At 48.9% G+C, this 14,122-nt stretch overlaps 2 protein-coding genes and 1 pseudogene across 10 annotated transcripts in view; 2 read left to right on the top strand and 1 right to left on the bottom strand.

Moving 5' to 3' along the window:
* Positions 1-2,073, top strand: part of CAB39L (calcium binding protein 39 like) — a 247,816-nt gene extending 245,743 nt beyond the window's left edge. For all 7 annotated transcript variants that reach the window (XM_077158197.1, XM_077158199.1, XM_077158203.1 and 4 more), the window contains one exon: positions 958-2,073. In XM_077158197.1, coding sequence (XP_077014312.1) covers positions 958-1,137 — 180 coding nt within the window. In that variant the 3' untranslated portion in view covers positions 1,138-2,073. The remainder of the gene's footprint in view (positions 1-957) is intronic.
* A 1,217-nt stretch (positions 2,074-3,290) lies between these two features.
* On the top strand, positions 3,291-5,048 carry LOC143680471 (axin interactor, dorsalization-associated protein pseudogene; annotated as a pseudogene).
* Positions 5,049-12,375: 7,327 nt separating this feature from the next.
* The window catches only part of CDADC1 (cytidine and dCMP deaminase domain containing 1), an 86,089-nt gene continuing 84,342 nt past the window's right edge, over positions 12,376-14,122 (bottom strand). For 2 of the 3 annotated variants that reach the window (XM_077158204.1, XM_077158208.1), the window contains one exon: positions 12,376-12,752. In XM_077158204.1, coding sequence (XP_077014319.1) covers positions 12,573-12,752 — 180 coding nt within the window. In that variant the 3' untranslated portion in view covers positions 12,376-12,572. The remainder of the gene's footprint in view (positions 12,753-14,122) is intronic. The other variant, XM_077158207.1, reaches the window with a different exon arrangement.

Raw genomic sequence — 14,122 nt, forward strand, 5'->3', positions numbered from 1 at the left:
ACATCAAAGGACAAACATACATTTGATTCTTCTTATATAAAATACCTAGAATAAGCAAATTTATAGAGTCAAAGCAGACTTCTGACTACTTTGGTTTTCTGGTTTCCAGGAACTGGAAGGGAGGGGAAGTGTGGAGCTATTGCCTAAGGGGTACAGAGTTTCTGTGTGGGGGGATGGAAAAGTTTTGTTAATGAATGGTGGAGATGATAGCACAAATTGTGAATGTAATTAATGCCCCAGAATTTTTTATCTAAAATGGATAAAACAGCAAAGTTCATTTCATGTATATGTTACTGCACGTTTTAGTTTCCTAGGCTGCATAAAGCAAATACCATGAGATGGTTCAACTTGAACTTATTAGCTTCTATTTTGGAGGCCAAAAAAATGTCCAAATCAGGGCGATGTTTTCTTCCTGGAGACGGGCTGCTGGTGATCCCGGCTTCTCTGACACACGGCAAGGCACCTGGCAGCCTGTGCTGGCCGCCCCCTCCTCTTCCAGGTTTCATTGCTTTCAGCTTCTTGCTTCCGTGGCCTTCTGTTCTCTCTCTGTGTATTGATCCTGCTTATAGAGGACTCCAGTAGTAGGGTTAGGACCTGTCCTGACTCAGTGAGGCCACATGTTAACTGAAGTAGCTAAATGGTCCTCCTTACAATGGCTCCCACCCACAGAGTGGATTAGATTTGAGAACATGCTTTTCTGGGGTACAAACAGCTCCGAACCACCACACCATGATTAAAAATAAAAAAGCAAAAGTTAAAAAACAGTTCCCAGAACTCCTGGCAAGCCACCAGGAAACTGCTATGGAAGGTGAATTACTGACTTTTCTCCCGGAGGGAATACTATAGGGAAGGGGCTTGGTACACAGTAACAGCACGGGCAGTACAGGGGCAGGGGCAGGGGCAGCATCCCTGGCCCTGGCACTGCCTGCTCTAGGCGTGTGTGTGTTTGTGTTTCAGGTGTTCGTGGCCAGTCCTCACAAAACACTGCCTGTCATGGAGATCCTGTTAAAAAATCAGCCCAAACTCATTGAGTTTCTGAGCACCTTCCAGAAGGAAAGGACGGACGACGAGCAGTTCACTGACGAGAAGAACTACTTGATTAAACAGATTCGAGACTTGAAAAAACCAGCCCCCTGAAAACACCCGGCCGGTCCCCCACCGCAGTCCCCGTCTCCCTCTCACCTGCATGTTCAGTGTCATTGCAGGAAGCGATGGGGCTTGGGAAGGTTGTGCAGGTGCCTTTTTTCTTTCTCTATTCGTTCTTCAGGGTAGATGGAATATAAATGTTCAAATGGAAAACAGATTTAATCTAGAATAATATATTCACTTTAGTCAAATCTGAGATTATTTACATGAAATCAGAGCTCTTGTAGTAGACGCTGATAAAATCAATTTTGTCCCTATGTGGAGAAACCGCGGCAGGGCTATGGCAGGAGCCTCCGCCCCATGGAGGCCAGCTGGTGGGCTCTGCTGAGGCTGGGGGAGCTTGGGACAGGGCGAGGAGGCGCAGACTCACCTTGCTTCCCTGCGCTCAGACAAATGCATTTCTTAAATAAGGCTCTCAGAGAGCCAAGAAAGCACAGCTGATGTTTTCGGTCATCGGTGTCCCTTTGTTCTCTTGTCTTTTGACTCTGATTGCTGGTTCCTGCCTTCCTGGGACCCAGTGCCCCACCTCTGGGCTCACCACCGTCATTCCTCCCCGAGACCCCCTAAGCGCCCCTGAGCCTGGCACCCGCCATCGGTGAGCCTGGGAGCAGCGAGCAAAACTGGGAGGGATGGGCGGCCGTCCCGGGCACAGGGGGCCCACAGAGGGGCTGCAGGCATGGGGCAGGGAGCACAGTCCCCTGCAGCCGCTGCTGGTGCACATCGACCCAGTGTTCAGAATATTTCTTTCGGCATTGTCAGTATGGGGAAAATGTGTTGTGGTAAGAGTTTTAGAGTGGGGAGCCTGTCATCGGGATGCCCTGAACCCCAAAATCCACGTGTCCAGAGAGCTGCACAGGTCTTTTGGCCACTGTTTAAAAGAGGGGCCGTTGTCTTGGAAGGGGAGATGATTAAATGCTTGGAAAAACACCGAATGGCTAAAAATTCTTTCTTCTCTGTTTTCTAGTAAGCTGTTGCTCAGTCAAAAGGCAGAAAATGTAAAACTTTGCTCCCAAATTTTTGCATACTAAAATAATTAAGGAGTTAATTTGTATCCTTTCAAATAGGCGTGGAACCAAAATAAAAAAAAAAGAGAGCAGGGCACGCATAGTTTGTTTTCAGACATCAGGTTATAAATAGAATTTTAAAGCTATATTTACAAGGCACTAAAAAGCACAATTGCTAATCCGTATGTTTTCATAATTCTGTTTTTAAATCACATGCTCTTGCCTTCCATAAGTACACTTGCTGTTAGAATACCCGGGTGCTGTTCTCCTTATTTTTCTTCAACCACATATCTCTCCATGCAGGGAGGGAAGGAGAAGCATGTTCTCCAGGACAGGAGCCACTTGTAGATTTTGTATCTGAAGAATCACGTGGCAGGGGTCCCCCTCCCTCTCGCAGGGGGTACATGGCGTCCCTTGGCGGCTTGGCAGCTAGTGCCCACAGGGGAGGTCAGCACACAGCTACTGCAGACCACGCACCCCAACCACTTCATAACCAGGAATCAGGTTCACTTTATAACATCTCCTGACCATCCAGAGTCCCTTAGAATTTGACTTTTCTGATTTTGCTTATTTGATGAAAACAGAAGAGTATACCTATTTTGAAAGTGAAGGCAAAATAACCATTTGAAATTATTTGATTGCCTAATAGTCTTCCACAGCACCAGGGGACATGTGTTTTCTATTGCAAAGCAAAGTGCATCTTTTTTGATAAAGAAAGCATACTTTATTTCCTCTGGGCTTGAATTAGCTCTTTCTTAGCAGCCCTTTATCCTAGCTTAGTATCCGCCCAACAGAAAGCTAGGGTCTAAGAGTCAAGAAAAGAAGCAGCTGGGGTTGCACTGTGATACAAATTTGTGGATTATCAATGTAAGAGGAAAAGCAGGAAGTGCACAGTCAAAATATGTTTGCACAAAGTTCACTGTAAATATTGTGGGAACTGAATTTTGAAAAGGTCATATTGAATAGGCTTTTCAAAAGCACACATTTAAAATGGGCTTGGGCAGCCCTCACTGGGTGGCGGAGGTGACCATAGCTGATCCTCGCAGATCTGTTAGTTCAGGGTCAAACCCGGGGGGAGGTGGCGCCCTAGAGCCCGGCCCTGCTGGGTGGGGGGGTGGGGGTGCAGGGTGGGCACCGACCATGCCGGAAGTGACCAGGGCTCTCCTGCAGCGCTGGGTTGCCAGCTACAGGAGAGGTGTCAACTTAGACTCTTGGGGCGAGCTGGGGGAGACGATAGACGAGTATCAGATATTAGCAAGACATCTACAAAAAGAGGTCCAAGTTTAACAATAATTCCGAATTCACAGATGAACAAGAGAAAATAATAGACAAAATTGCAGCATGCTTGGAATTATGAAGCACAGCTCTACAGTCCACACAGACCCAAGAAGAATTTAAACTGGAGGACTTGAAGAAGCTAGAATCAACCTGTGGTAGTTAGATTCAGTTGTCAGCTTGACCAGGTGAAGGCCCCTAGTTCTGTTGCTGTGGACATGAGCCAATGGTACATTAACCTCATCTGTTGCTGATTACATCTGCAGTCGGCTAGGAGGCGTGCCTGCTGCAATGAATGATGTTTGAGTTAATTGGCTGGTGCTTAAATGAGAGACTCAATGTAGCACAGCCTAGCAGCTCGGCATTCCTCACCTCAGCACTCGCAGCTCAGCCCAGGCCTTTGGAGATGCAGAAAGGAATCATCCCAGGGAAAGTTGTTGGAACCCAGAGGCCTGGAGAGAAGGCCAGCAGAGACCATCCTGTGCCTTCCCACTTAAGAAAGAAGCTCAGTGGAAAGTTAGCTGCCTTTCCTCTGAAGAACTAACAAAATAAATTCCTTTTATTAAAAGCCAATCCGTCTCTGGTGTATTACATTCCAGCAGCTAGCAAACTAAAAACACAACCCTAAAGAATTTTCTTACATATAATAAAGAATTCCCATTTGATGTTCAGCCTGTCCCATTAAGAAGGATTTTGGCACTTGGTAAAGAAGAGAATTTGGAATGTAAAGCACATGAAGAGGAGGTTGGTGCTGGACCTTGGTCTCCTGATTCCTTTCCTGCTGGAGTTCCTGGTACTTGGTTACCAAGGTTGCCCTCAGAACCGATGCTACCCACTGTGAGAATTGAGAAGATGGGGCTGAAAGACGCGGGGCAGTGAGTGCCTCGATCCCTACATTACAGTTAGTGGTTAGGAGCTGAATGGCTTGGATTTAACTTCTAGGCAAGGAACTCCTGTGGCTTCAAGGAAAGAAAATAGAGATATGTTCATTTTAATGTGGGCATTGAGCTCCAGAAGCATGTTGAAAAATTAGCCAAAGGTGCAGCTCTCTTCTTCGAATTCAAATACTATGAGCCTAAGAAAAGGTTTACCAGCACCAAGTGTTCTGCATTCATGGAGATGGATGAAATTAAACCTGGGCCCATTGTAATAGAACTATACAAGAAACCCACTGACTTTAAAAGAAAGAAATTGCAGTTATTGACCTAAAAACCACTTGATCTTCATCTACATCAAACTTTGCACAAGGGATGATTCTGACATGAATGTCCTGGAATTTCTGTCAACGTTACCACTCAGTAGGAACCATCACAGCTCTGTGTAGCACATTCACCCTTCAGCAAGCAGGACGTGAGCTCTACCCATGCCAGCAGGCCCGAGTAAGTCTGATACTCAGACATATCACAGAATTTCAATGCAGCACCGCACTGACATAGAAGGCTCCTTTGGATATGGGGTTAATATAGATTTGGAGACATGTTTTTACTTTTCTATTAATTGTGCAATGAATAGTCTATTTCTAATTTACCACGATTCCTACCCTGCCTCTTAGAACAACACTGTTGTGAGTAGGGCGTGTTCCTCCTCAAACTTAATACAGCAATAAAAATGTGCTAGTTTACACATCTGCTCACTTCTGCACCAGTGTGCTGTTTTGGTTTTGAGTTCACTGCAAGCTTTGGGTTGATATGGGTAGGATAATATGAAGCTACTTTGAGAAGAATTAATTGGACCAGATATGCTGCCCAAGAAGGTCAGTCAGTAAATGTATAAGCTGTCCTCAGAGGTGGTTTAAACTCGTCCTGATCTGAGTGCTCCTGCCTGAAAGTCGTGTGCCTTGGTCAGACCAGCATCCCCTGTGGGACCGTGCCCCACATTGTAGCAGGGCGAGTCCAGGCGACTGGATTGTTTTGTGAAAAGTGAGCATTTTTTTAGTTTATGTTTATTAGCTGTTCTTCTATATCACATTGTTCTTTCTGATAATGATTCTAGGGTCAATGTTGGAATCGTCTCAGAATAATTATAAATTTTTATGAGCATTCAGCACCCATAAAATAGCTGACAGGTGGTTTTATAAAGTCTATTAAATCATGTAATCTAAAAATAATGGGTCAGATGCTAACAAGATACTACAGGAATAACTGTAGTTTTTCTGACATCTGGTTGTGAAACCTTAAAACCTGCACACCTTGTCCTATAGCGAAGACTATGCGTATCCGGAAAGATACTCTGTTTTATTTTCTGATTTAGGTAGATACTTGCCATTTATTTCCTATTTAGATACATTGACATCCAACTGTAGGAACTTATATAAGTCATTAGCTTATAATTTGACTATTTGCATTACTTTTGACTAAATAATGGGACATAACTAAAACTTCCATGGTACACATGAGGTGGACATTGTTTTACACAGCTTTGACCTGTGGTGGGCTTTCTGTGAGTTAGAGCTGGAACCCACATATTTTATTATTCACTGTTTTAAACAAACAATGCTAGCATGAGGGGAATGCAGTGTCAATACTTGGCCTATTTTTAAATTAGTGTAACCCTAGTTATACAATTCAATATGTTTGCTTTTTAAATTAAGGAACCATGGTAAGTTGTTTTAGCCCTCACATGTCAAGACATCTAGACTTTACTTTCAGTTGTCTGTTTACTAGATAGATGTTAATAAAAACTATATGTGCCTGAAAGGTTCTCAACTAGATCTAGTCTTGTCTCTTATCTTGGTTGGATTAATTCCAAATTCTAAAATGGTTCAATCCACACTAGCACTAGAGAATGAAGAACCTGCCTTAATAAATCAGTCTATGGTCCATGCACCATTTACACCGTCAGTTGTCAGGGCCGTAGACTGTAAAGCTCCTCAAGAAGCAAGAACCATATTTTCTCTGTGTCATGTAAAGTTTCTAAGGAGCTTGGCAGCACTCTGACCCTTGGGGAGTACTCAGCACCTTTTATTTGATGTAGCTGAAGAGACCTAAAAAATACTCCCTTAAAAAAACTTAAAATGTAGCAAAATTGTTTAAATAAAGGCTGACAAAATAAGAAGGTGCCGCCTACTCGCTTCCCTTGCCCAGTTTCATTCCTCCGCAGCCCCAGCTGGGACTTCGCGTGTCCGTGTCCCCATCACCTCCCTGGAAAGAGTGGGCCTGGGTGGGGGGGCTCGGCCTCTCCGCGGGCATCCACCCCTCACCCTGCAGCCGTCACATGATGCTGGCACCAGGCACCGATGCCCGTCCCATAACTGAGGCCTCACCACGGCTTGGTGAGGAAACTGAGGCTCTGAGAGGTATGATGAGGTCTGGGACCCAAACCCCTGCTTTTCTGCCCTGTTCATCCTCAAGGCAGTGAACTGGAGAAGGCGGGGGTGGGGGCAGGAAGTGTCGTGTGCTCTCCTGTGTGCAATCTGGGCAGCTCCGTGGGGCCGTGGCACAGAGTGAAGCCAGCTTGGGGCTGAGACCATAATGTTCTTGGATGAGGCTCCGGGTGAAAGCCGGGCATTCGCCCAAATGTTAGGATCACTCTTCGCCGGTGGGCCCAGCAGGGCACCAGTGCCCAGAAGTTACCGTCCTCTCACGTGGGTCAGCGATGGATGGCGGGCCCGGGGACAAGCTTCCGATGCCCCCCTCACTAGCCGCACCGGTGGGTCTGTGCATTTCCCACGAGGCGCAGCTGCTCCAAGCCATCGCACTGTCTGGGAATTAGACAAGATTTGAAAATGATTGTGATAATGTGAAAGGGAAATGAAATGCAAACACCACTTGAAACCTTTTTAATTGGCAGGAGATAGTTGCTTCAAAATAGATTTACAGATCTTGCTAGATTACCACTATTAGAGGAAATCAGATTTTTTTTTTTTTTTTTTTTTTTTTTTTTTAAAGAGAGAGGGAGGAAGGGAAGGAAAGACAGAGAGAAGGAAGGAAGGATGGAAGGAAGGAAGGGAGGAAGAAAGGGAAACATCTTTAAACATTTTCTTGTTTTATTATATTTTGTTTGTTTATTTTTTTTTTACATGGGCTGGGGCCGGGAATCGAACCGAGGTCCTCCGGCATGGCAGGCAAGCACTCTTGCCCGCTGAGCCACCGCGGCCCGCCCGAAATCAGATTTTTAATCTTGTTGTTTTATCCAAAATCATATTGTGCACAAGGCATAAATATTTGACATCTTTTCATGCATGTTCTTTCAGGAATGTTTTGAAATGCTTTAATGAGGGTCTGTAGTTGGGTAAAGGACTGGGGAGCATAAAAGGAGACCTTGAAAAACTAGAACTGAAATGATTGACGATGGATGTGAAAGAGGACACGGTTCCATTTTTGAGATTTGCAGAGCGCTGTTAGGTAACTGCCATAATTAAAGCAAAGCAAAGCTGTAAGCCTGGCCACCACTGAGCAGAAACTGGCGTCGCATGAACCGCACCCGAGTCTACACTTTTCAGAGGAGAATGTGGACTCACAGGAAGGTGGAGCAGTGCCCTAAGGACAGACAAGCGGCAGCAGAGCCGGAGCCAGGCCAGGTCTGCCTGGCCCCAGAGTCCGTGTCCCGGGACTCATGGGCAGGAAACCCAGGCTGCAAACCCAGGCCACCTCCTGCAAGGCCATGCTCTTCAGCTCTTCCTCACCGTGACATGGCCACCAGGAAAAGCAGCAAGTCCTGGCTTCCAGGGCACAGGATAGCTCAGCTGGAGGATTTCAAAAGTTAGGCTCATTTAATGACTCCTCTTGATCATCTGAAGTTTGGAAGCTAAATTAGACCCCTGAGTAGGGTGGGTGCATGCAACGGTGAATTTTCCAGACTTCTGAACCATCCCTTGACTCTACACAGGTTTTAATTAGAGACCGAAACTCTGCCACCTGCTTTTTTTAAAAATTTATTTATTTATCAATTAAAAAAATTTAATTAACAGCAAACTGACAGAAACATTAACATATGATCATTCTGTTCTACATATATAATCAGTAATTCACAATATCATCACATAGTTGCATAGTCACCATTTCTTAGAACATTTGCATCAATTCAGAAAAAGAAATAAAAAGACAACAGAAAAATAAATAAAATGAAAACAGAAAAAGAAAAGATTATACATACCATACCCCTTATCCCTTGCTTTCATTGATCATTAGCATTTCAAACTAAATTTATTTTAACATTTGTTCCCCCTATTATTTATTTTTATTCCATATGTTCTACTCGTCTGTTGATAAGGTAGATAAAAGGAGCATCAGACACAAGGTTTTCACAATCACACAGTCACATTGTGAAAGCTATGTCATTATACAATCATCCTCAAGAAACGTGGCTACTGGAACACAGCTCTATATTCTCAAGCATTTCCCTCCAGCCTCTCCATTACATCTTGGATAACAAGTTGATATCTACTTAATGCGTAAGAATAACTTCCAGGATAACCTCTGACTCTGTTTGGAATCTCTCAGCCATTGACACTGTCTCATTTCACTCTTCCCCCTTTTGGTCAAGAAGGTTTCCTCAATCCCTTGATGCTGAGTCTCAGCTCACACTACGATTTCTGTCCCACATTGCCAGGAAGGTCCACACCCCTGGGAGTCAGGTCCCACATAGACAGGGGGAGGGTGGTGAGTTTGCTTGTTGTGTTGGCTGGAGAGAGAGGCCACATCTGAGCCACAAAAGAAGCTCTCTTGGGGGTGACTCTTAGGCCTAAATTTTAAGTAGACTTGACCTATCCTTTGTGGGGTTAAGTTCCATATGAACAAACCCCAAGACTGGGGGCTCAGCCTATAGCTTTGGTTGTCCCCACTGCTTGTGAGAATATCAAGAATTCAACTTGAGGAAGTTGAATTTCTCCCCGTTCTCACCATTTCCCAAAGGGGACTTTCTGCACCTACTTTTGTATCTTGTCCCGCTTTCTCAGTGGACATAGCATTAGCTTAGATTTCCTGCTAGGAGAAACTACCACCAGCCAGTTGCTCACTCCTCAGCAACTATGCCACGTGTTCTGGATGGCCTCTTCCCCAGGAAATACCTAAGATAAAGTCCCCATAAAGCACCCGTGCACACAAAAGGCCACAACCCCTTTAGCACCACTTAGTCAATGTCAGTGGTAGTTTAATCACTGCTCGGTGGCCATTTTTAAAAGCCACAAGCACAGCTTCCCTTTGGAAGAGCATATCGTTGTACTATGCTTTAATACTTCATTCTTTAGGGAAGCTTAAAAATGATGAGTTCACGTTGCTTGAATTCTGAAATTTAAAACCAAAAGGTGGCTAAGATATTTACTTATTCAGCCCCTCATCTGTGCATTCATCCAACCTTTGCCGCACTCACCCTCGGTGCCAGCAAGGGCTGAATCCGAGGAAGAGACCTGCTGGGCGAGACCCGGGTTCCCTGCCAGGATCAGAGGGGACGTGGTTGTGGGAGCTGCGCCGGAGGTGGCCTGACATGGGGGAGCCCGGGAGGGAGGGCTGCAATCCCTGCAGACGAAGCCCAGATTCCTGGAGGCCGAACGAGCAGCCCACAGGGACCACCCCTGGTGACCGGGGGACCCCACACCAGCCCTCCCCGCCTCAGGGTGGCCGCCATGCCACCTCCCCTTGCGATCGGCCCTGATGCCTTGTCGTGCTGTAAAGGGACTTCAGGAACCATGTCCCAGCCCAGCTCCGTTGACACATTCGAATCCCCCTGTGTGCGTGTGCTCTGTCCTGAGGTGGGGTCTCCTCAGCCGCCTAGTGTCCTCCCCCCCGCCCCAGACCTTTGGCTCTTATCCCTCTCAGCTTCCATCCACTCATGCGCAAGCTGTGCAGAGTAAGTGGAGAGGCACGGACGTGGGGGACCTGGATGAAACCCTGGTGTGCTCTTAGCTGGCTCTTAGATCTTGAAAGTCACTGGTTTCCTTTCCCACCTGTAAAACGAGGAGGAGAAAAAGGCCTGCGTGGGGTTGTGTGGGAACCAGCAGGCACGAAGCACATGCGGTACCCGTGTGTTAGTGCCCCACCACTCCAAGGGGCCACCTGGCTAGTGGGAGGAAGAGAGAAAGACCCCACTCCAGCCTGGACGTGGGCTTTGAGGGAAGGCCTTGAGCAGGCAGGGACTTGGTCACTGAGCTTGGGAGAGACTGTGCATCTCCAGTTAGAGGAGAGGGGCATTCCAGACAGAAAGCAACAGGATATGGAGCATGGCGTGGTCAGCAGATGGGGAGGGGCTCAGAGCCTGGAAACCTGCACTGAGCTCTCACCCTCATCTGGGAGCTGGACTTGAAGCAGGAAGTGAGAGGAGAAATTGCACGTCTGGGCAAGAAGCTTCTGGAGACAGTAGAGAAGGCTGCTGGGGTCCAGGTGGCAGAGGCGCTGACGAGGCCCGTCTCCTAGCAAACCCTGCTCGTTTGGTGGCTGCCGGGCCTCGGGCCTGCACTGATGCACCACACCACTCACCCCAGGCCTCAGAACGGCACTGTGACCTGTCTTCATCCCCGTTTCACAGACACGGGACAAGGCATGGAGAGGGTGGCTTGGCCACACTGGCAGAGAGCGGATGGCAGGGCAGGAGGCAGGTCCCGAGCCCAGAGGCCGGAGCCATGGAAATGGGCCAGCATCTCCAAGCCACTCAGGACCAAGTCGGCTCCCAGGCTGGGCACAGAAGGGCCACCTCACGGCACGAGGCACCCAAGCAGGTGAGTCCAGACTGGGTGTCGGAACAGCCACGGCGGGAGTAAGAGAACAAGAAAGAAAGAGCTCGATTTTGGACAGATCAAGTGTACTGAGTCCAGAGGCGCTTGCAGGGAGATGCCTGGGCAGCAGCGGGTGAGCGAGGCTGGGACCCCAGGCAGGTGTGGGCCGGAGCCATGGGCCTGGGTCCCTGAGGTAGGGAGCAGCCACACCTGAGCCAGGAGGGAAGGACCTGTCCTCTCTGACTGGAGCCTCAGGATGCCCCTCTCCCCATCTACCTGTTTTCCTTTGCGCTTTAGCCTCATCTGTAGCTGTCACCCACCCGAAGCTGTCCTCCCCTCTGCTGTCGCTCCGCCACCTCTGCCCTGTGTTCAGTCCAGGTGTGAGAGCCCCGGCCCCATTTTCCTTCCAGGACCCAGGCCAAAGGCTTTGTTCTTCCCAGTGATGTCACAGATTTGGGAAACCCCCTCCCCGAAGACGAGGCTGACTCGGTTTTTTTGTTTGTTTGTTTGTTTTGGGGCGTGCATGGTTCGGGAATCAAACCCCGGTCTCGCAGACGAAGGCGGGCATTCTACCGCGAGCACTGAACCACTCGTGCACCCGAGGCCGACTCATTTCTAAATAGTGCCACCGGGACAGAGGGTGGCTCTCGGGGCCTGGCTGTGTCCCCCGAGGACACAGCCAGGTCCCCCCCCCCCCCCCCCGCCAGGCAGACGTGAGCAAGACCCCAGCCTCAGCAGCAGGCGGCCCCCTCCGGGTCCTGGGGAGAGGGGAGAGACCCTGGTCCCTTCTGCCCTTTCCCGGGCCCTGGGTGTGACATCCGCATGACGAGGACCTGGCAGCCTCTCTGAATGAGACTGTGCAGCTGAGGGTGTGGGAGGAAGCCGGCCGCGGCGCCTGGCAGCACCAGGCGTGCCCTTCACCTTCCCGGGCCCCGGCCAGGCCGCAGTGGCGCTCGCTGTCCAAGCGCAGCCCCCTCTGAGCCCCGGCTTAGCTCCCTGACTGATGGCCAAGGGCCCGTGTGGGACCAGGAGGGGGGCCAGGCTCTCCCCTTCTTTGCTGCTAGGAAAGGCCCAGCGGGGGCCCCACCTTGAGCAGTGGAGCCAGAAGCCGGGCTGAGCTGCCTAAAGAAGCACGGCCGAGCTCCGTGGGCTCCGTGGGGCCCCTCGGCTTAAATCACTCAGAACCCAGCTCAGCTTCGGCCGCGCTGCCCGGAGGCAGACATTCTGAGCCATCAGAGGAGTGACAGCGAAGTCAGAACAAAAAGTAACAGACTTGAATCAGAGCAAGGACAATTTAGCACGTTAAACCATTTGTTGGGAGGATTCTTATTTAGGTATAGCAGATCCCCTTGCATACTTGCCATTCATCCTCCTAAAACCTCCCATCTTTCTTCACTTCAGACCCCCTCACTTTGGATGGTGGATGTGGTTTCTGTATGTGTATTCGTTTTCCGGGGTTTACCACAAACTGGGCAGCTGAAAGCAACAGAAATCCATGCTCACAGTTCTGGAAGCCAGAAATCAGAGCCCACGGTGCTGGGGGCCGTGCGCCTTGTCCAGGCTCGAGGGGAGGGTCCTTCCTGCCCCCTCCTCACTTCTGGTGAGGCCACAGTCCTGGCTTCAGCGCCTGCCTCCATGTGGCACGGCTTCTCCCCTGTGACTGCGTCCAAGCATCCCTCCTATAAAGACACCAGCGTTGTTGGGTCAGCACCCCCTATCCATTCTGACCTGATCTTAACTAATCACCTCTTTAAAGACCCTATTTCCAAGTAGGGGCACATTTTGGGGGGCAGGACTCAAATATGTCTCTTGACAGGGAGGACACCGTTCAGCTCAGCCCATAACATGTACAAATACCGACAGGGTTGAGACCTTAGACATTGCTGTCTTCGTCTCCCCTCTCTTCTCTAAGCTGAGTAGAGATGCACAGTCCAGTGCCCAGGCTACCCATCTGCCTTTGCCCTGACGCCTTTCCTTCATCTCTTTCATACGTAAGTTACTCTCCGGTTCATCAGAATCTACCATCTTCCATTGCTCTCTCTTCACCACCTTCTTTCTGGCTCTAACATCAAACCTGGGCAGGTCCCTACCTTAAGGAACCCATAATTTGACTTTGTGACTCTTACTAGCCACCGTCCTTTTGCTGCCAGCCTTTTACAGCCTCCGAATGGCTTATACTTTAAACGATTTCTGCTCTTGGCTCAGGATGACAAAATCACAGGATTGGAAGGGACCTCTATTAGTCAGAACCCTTTCTGTGTGTTTCAAGTGATAAAAACACACCTCAAATGAAGTTACACAAGATAAATAAAATTGTTCATGTAACTGGAAACTCCAAAGGTAGGGCCAGTTTCAGGCATGGCTGGATCCAGGGATGCAAACCACAGCATCAGTGAGCTCTCTCTGTCTCTCCACTGCCCTCTGTATGGGGTTCCATGTCCACCTGGTGAGAAGGTGTCCACTGATGTTTCCAAGCCACCCCACTTAGGGAACATGATGGAAAAGGAAGAGAGACATCTTCCACTTGTGAAATCTCCGGACACCTCCACGAGGGGCCCTGAGACCCACCCAGCTCTTCATGCTGAGTCCTCCTTCCCTCTCGCTTGCACCCACCCCCTCAGCATCCCCACCTCCAAAACACGTGCCTCCAGAGTGGTCTGTTAATAGGTTCCCCTGGTTGTGGCTCGCCCCTGCCTAAATCCCTCCAAAGGCTTCCCCTTAACCCCCCAAATCGAACCCAAAGCCCTGACGATGGGACCTGGCTCAAACCTCCCCCAGCAACCTTATTTTGTTCCCTCCACCCCACTTACCCCGACCCCCCATAACCATACGTCCCCGCAAATCCAGCTGCCTTCCTGTTTCCACTGGCGGTCCTCCCCCCTCACTCTTCCTTCTGCCTGGAACCGTCTCCTTAACATCCTTCGTAACCCTGGGTCTTGTTCTCATCTACGTTCAAATATCCCCTCCTTGATTTCTGGTACCAAGTCATCTCAGAAAGGAGCCTCCCACCCATGCTACTGGCCGCAAGCCCCCGGGGGCCAGGAGATGA

Source organism: Tamandua tetradactyla, chromosome 4 (genome assembly GCF_023851605.1).
Source record: "Tamandua tetradactyla isolate mTamTet1 chromosome 4, mTamTet1.pri, whole genome shotgun sequence".
Classification (NCBI taxonomy): Eukaryota; Metazoa; Chordata; class Mammalia; order Pilosa; family Myrmecophagidae; genus Tamandua; species Tamandua tetradactyla.